The sequence below is a fragment of the Echinops telfairi genome, unplaced genomic scaffold, assembly GCF_000313985.2.
Source record: "Echinops telfairi isolate 266 unplaced genomic scaffold, ASM31398v2 ScPeMD7_19;HRSCAF=73, whole genome shotgun sequence".
NCBI lineage: Eukaryota > Metazoa > Chordata > Mammalia > Afrosoricida > Tenrecidae > Echinops > Echinops telfairi.
In genome coordinates, this window is record NW_022103916.1 from 5,041,231 (window position 1) to 5,046,546 (window position 5,316).

General features: G+C 43.9%; 1 protein-coding gene across 1 annotated transcript in view; it reads right to left on the reverse strand.

Moving 5' to 3' along the window:
- The window catches only part of TBC1D25 (TBC1 domain family member 25), a 25,945-nt gene that overhangs the window by 16,556 nt on the left and 4,073 nt on the right, over positions 1-5,316 (reverse strand). The window contains exon 3 of the mRNA XM_004713174.3: positions 3,445-3,599. Coding sequence (XP_004713231.1) covers positions 3,445-3,599 — 155 coding nt within the window. The remainder of the gene's footprint in view (positions 1-3,444; positions 3,600-5,316) is intronic.

Genomic DNA, 5,316 nt, shown 5'->3' on the forward strand with positions numbered 1-5,316 from the left:
AAAAGCATTTGCTCAGGAATAAAGCTCAGAAGGCAGGAATGGATAGGAAAGAAAGACAAACAGAAACGGTAAGCAAAGGAAGGAAATGGAAAGGGTGCTGCTACATTGTAAGGGGCTGCATTTAATGTCATGAAGCAAAATCTACATGTAATATTAAATAGAAAAACCAATTTGGTCTGTAAACTTTTACTGAAATCACAATACCAAACAACCAAACTCCCTGCCATTGAGTTGATGCCAACACAGTGAACATTCAGGACAGGGTAGAACGGCCTCCTGTGAGTTTCTGAGACCGTCACTGTTTACTGCAGTCGGAAGCCCCATCTTTCTCCTGAGGAGGGGTTGGTGGTTTTGAACTGCTGACCTTGTGGATCACAGCCCAACGTGAAACCTTTATGTCACCAGGGCTCCTCACAAATCACAACAGAAAGTTAAAAGAACACCCCTGCCTCCCCCCGCTCCCCAAATGCAGGTAATTTGGAATAGGTGCATGCGGTTCTTCTTCAGCTGTGGTGGTATAGTGGTTAGACGTTGGGCTGCGATCCACAAGACTAGTAGTTTGAAACCACCCCGTAAACAGTTACAGTCTCGGAAACCCACAGAGGGGTCACTATGAGTCAGCATCCACTAAATGGCAGAGAGAGAGAGAGAAGAGGAGGGGGGAGAGGGAGGTGGGGAGAGAAAGCGAGAGAGGGAGGATACTCATAGCAATCCTATAGGACAGATTAGGACCGAAGGCATCACCTTCCTCCCGTGGAGCCGATGATTTGTTCAAACTGGTGACTTTGTGATTAGCAGCCCAACACATAATCCACTACGCCGCTGATTCAGAATCAACTCTATGGCAGTTTATTTTTTTAAGTTTGTGTGCAGGAAAAGGGAACCTTGGTGGCACAGTGTGTCAAGCACTCATATGCGAACCAAAAGGTCAGTGGTTCAGCACACCAGTTGTTTTATAGCAAAAAGAGATGGCATTGGGCTTCACTAAGGGTTTACAGCCGTGGAAACCCCATGGGGTGGGGGGCAGTTCTACTCTGTCTTCTAAGGCCACTGTGACTTGGAATCAACCTGAGGGCAGTGAGACTTTGGTGAGTGCAAGAAAAGGCGCAAAGCCTTTTCAATGACTCAAAAACTGTCCGTGCGTTAGTGAAAGTGATTGGAATGAAGAATTTGCGGTGCATAGGGCTTGGTTTCATCATTTCAAAGTGAGAGAAAATTTACATAGCATTACATCCGGGCTGCAGAAAATGCTGCCCTGCTCAAAGATAGTGGTGCACTGCACGCGTATGGCTTTCCATCTGACACACCTGAGGCCTCTTCTGAGACCCGCATCCGGGCTTTGACTCATAACTTTGCCCATTCCAGTTACCATGAGGAATCACACAAAGCCTAAGAATTCCAGTCTGCTCCTGTTTCACTTCATCAACCGTGATCGAGTCCGTGGGAAGCCCCGCATGAAAGGGCAAGCAGGAGCCATCTGTAAGTCAGGTGTTTATAGCCCAGGCCTGCTTGCATGTGGCCTTTCTGGCCCTAGGCATGTCATTCTGCCAAAAGGATTTTTGAGGCCACAATCTTGCACAGGGATTATTTAGGCTACTGTGCAAACAAGGTGCGGAGATCCTCTGCAGGGATTGGTCAATTACTGTATACACTGGATGGCTGCCCCCTACTGAGGAGGGGGGTCAGTTTTGTCATTACACCTGTTGGTGTTGGTGGTGCGTGCCATCAAGTCAGCTCCGCCCCAGAGTAACTACACAGCAAAACAAACCACTGCGCGGCCCTGCATCAGCCTCACAAGTGTCCCTATGCCCGAGTCCTCTAATGCAGCCACTGTGTCCCTCCATCTCATCGAGGGTCTTCCTCTTTGTTGCTGCCCCTCTACTTGACCCAGCAAGATGTCTTTCTTCAGGGATTATTCGCCCCTGACAACTTGTCTAAAGTATGTAAGACGAAGTCTTGCCATCCTTACGTCCAAGGAGCACTCTGGAATACCTCTTACAAGACAGCGTGATCTGTCCTAAAAGAACGAATCCCACAGAGATTAAAGAAGACCTCACTACCATCAAGGAGGGGAGCTGGGAGGAGAGTATGTTCTTTGCACCAGAGGCCCATGTGCTGATAACCTCCCAGACCCAGGAGACACACACAGCTGTTAACACTGTAGTGCAGAGAAGTGGTAAGAAGGGGTTGAGCAATGACAGAGTCCGGTGGTGGTGGCGGCGGCGGCGGCAGCTGCAAACCCCAGCAAAGGGCCCAGCAGCAGTAGGGTTTGGTTGGAAACTGTTGTGACTAAACATACCACATCCTGTTGTGTCTAAGTTGTTCCTGTTACTTCCCAGTTAATCTCGATCCTGAGCAGTAGCCTGTTACTTTCCTAATAAGCCACTGGACTCTAAGTACAGTTTGTGAGTTCGATGAAACTCAGGAAAAGTACTGAGGGGAAAAGTAGTATTAGTGATGGAGTGATACAGCAGCTTAACTCGTACATTTACGACCTTCTTAACCCATCTCATAGGAACCAGCTTTGTGCTGATTCTTATTAAAGAAAACATTTGGGATCAACTCAATGGAAGCGAGTTTGGTTTTTTAGGTTTGCAAACCCACAGTAAAGGTGAAAGAAGAAAATATTGAATACCTTATATTCCACTTCATCTAGCTCCTCCAACGGTTAACTAGTTTCCCCCGCCTCATTTGCTTTACCTCACACTTTGTACACTTTTATTTTTTTGTCAACTTATTTACAGACATTATGACGCTTTCCTCGTAAATATGTAACTGTTTTGTTTCTCCCCCAAGAATAAAAACATTATCCTTCAATAACCATGATATGCCCAGGCAAGTTAACCCCAATACAATACTATGATCTGATGTGTGATCCATAATCAAATTCATGGGACCATGTCTTAATTTAGCTGTGCACTCTCAGGAACCAGGCATCGGCAAAAGTGAGGAGACACAAACATGGAAAGAGAAGTGACACAGACACGAAAACAAACGAGTGCGCCAAGAGCTCCAAAAATGAAATGAGCAGAGAATGAGAAAATTAATACACACAACAGCCATAGCAAGTACTGTTATACTTAGACATGATTATAACTCAAAAGATCTAATATCACAGCTATATTATTACAGTATACAATTATACTGTTCTTTACTAGATTGCATGCCACAGTATAATAATACAATAGAATAAAATGCTAGTAATCATTTTTTTGAGCATTCACTATGTGGCCAGGTACAATTCCAAGCATTTTACATAAAGTTCCCTGTTTAATCTTCAAAACAGCCCTAAGATATCAGAGCTCTATGTTATAGGTGAAGAAACTGAGGTCCAGTACCCAAGCTGCCCAGCTCACAGGTAGAATATTGAGAAGGATAGAGTCACAATTCCCATCCTATGGGCCAAGGTTACCAGAGCAGTCCCTGGGCGCACTGACTACTTACTGTCCTCGGTGGGCCGGATATCCACACGCAACTGTAGGTAAGGTTTGGAGGCAGTGGCAAAGGCCGTGCTCAGGTCCCAGTCAGATAGGAGTGAGAGGTATGCTTCCTGCCCGAGACGATCCCGGCCCAGGTAGCTGATGCCAAAGTTCTTTTTCCTAGACAAAGACACGTAGAAGTCTCAGTGCTTCCAGTACCCCGGAAGCCTCAGGAATGGCTTCCAAAATGAGGAGGGAGTGTATAAAGAAATATAAGCAAGGAATTCCTCTGATGAGCTAAGGAGGTTGTGGCCCAGTCATTTGTACCCATTTTATTATACTAATCCAGAAACACACTTGTCTACTTCTGGAAGGCGCATTGGAAACTGGTAAAATGGTAGTCCTCTCTGGGGAGGGTCACAGGGTAGTTGGGATAGATATAAACAGGAGAAATGGGCCTTGTTGCTCTGCCCCCAAAATAAAGCCATCTGTATGTTTCTTCTTTTTCACAAGAAAAAGATTTATGGGAGGGAGAGCAAAAGGGTGAGTGTTTGCTTAGAGGGCACTAAGCCTAAGTTAACGGAGGTGTAATCAACGCCCCTGAATTGTACATGTAGAAAAGTGTAGAGATGTTTTGTTATGTATATTTTCACCACACACAAAGATGTAACATTTGTTCAAAAAAGGTTTCTATGAAAAAGGGAAATAACTAAGACTTTATTCTTCAGATATGTATGTGCAACATGCAAAGATGTGCAATAATCATTCTAAGTAGGGAAACACCCTAAATACCCCTCCTTTTTGTACTGTTTGAATGTGGCCATGTGCTTGTGCCTCTCCAAGAACCACCACCACAAAATAAACCATCACACCTGCTTCCCAGAGATACTTTTCACCCATCGGGTTAGCAATGTTTTCTAATGACCAGTGTTTGTGAGCATGTGAAGGTGCTGTTGCTGAAGCTATAAACGGGCCACACCAACTTTACCGAGCAAGTAAACACCAGTTTCTCTTCATCCGAATCTGAAGGAAGGAATCATATTAGAGCTTAAATGGTGAGATTCTGGTATACAGAGGTATGGATGACAGTGGAAGCCCAAAATGCATTTGCACGATCTACACAGGGTCATAATCAGCCTCCGGGAATTTCCCTCTAACCATCATTGAGGGAGGGGAGTAACCTGGTGATCAGACAGAGAGGACTGGAGAGACCACTACAGTTGATTAAAACAAGAAATCTGATTTGAACTGCTAAAAACCTTCTCACTTGATCTCCCTTCTGATATGCTTTGGGCTTGATCTGGTTTTTAGTATTTTCTGGTTCTCTTTTTTTCATATTGGGGTTTATCTCTGTCATATTTTATCATTGTTGGTCGTCTTCTTGAATCTTCATTATGTGTTTTTCTATGTTTGGGGTATATGAAATCTGGGATGGGTGAATCCAGAGAGACAACTCGAATAAGGGTTCTTGGGGGGTATGATGGGTTAATGGGGAGTTGATACCAAGGAGTTCAAGAAGGAAGAAAATGTTCTGAAACTGGTTTTGGTAGCAATTGTACAATACTGCTTGATATGACTGAACTATGAAATGGTATGATGTCTGGATTAGCTCCTAATAAAATGGTTTGGGGAAAAAATACAACTCAAATTCCCATCAGGATTTTAATGGAATAAGCTAATTCTATTAAATGAAAATGAACAGTAGGTACATAAGACTACTCAAGAGAATTTCTTTCAAAGAGAAAGATTCTTTAAAAAAAAATCATATTATTGGGGGCTCGTACGGCTCTTATCACAATCCATCCATCCATCCATCCATTGTGTCAAGCACATTTGTACCTATGTTGCCATCATCATTCTCAAAACATTTTCTTTCTACTTGAGCCCTTGGTATCAG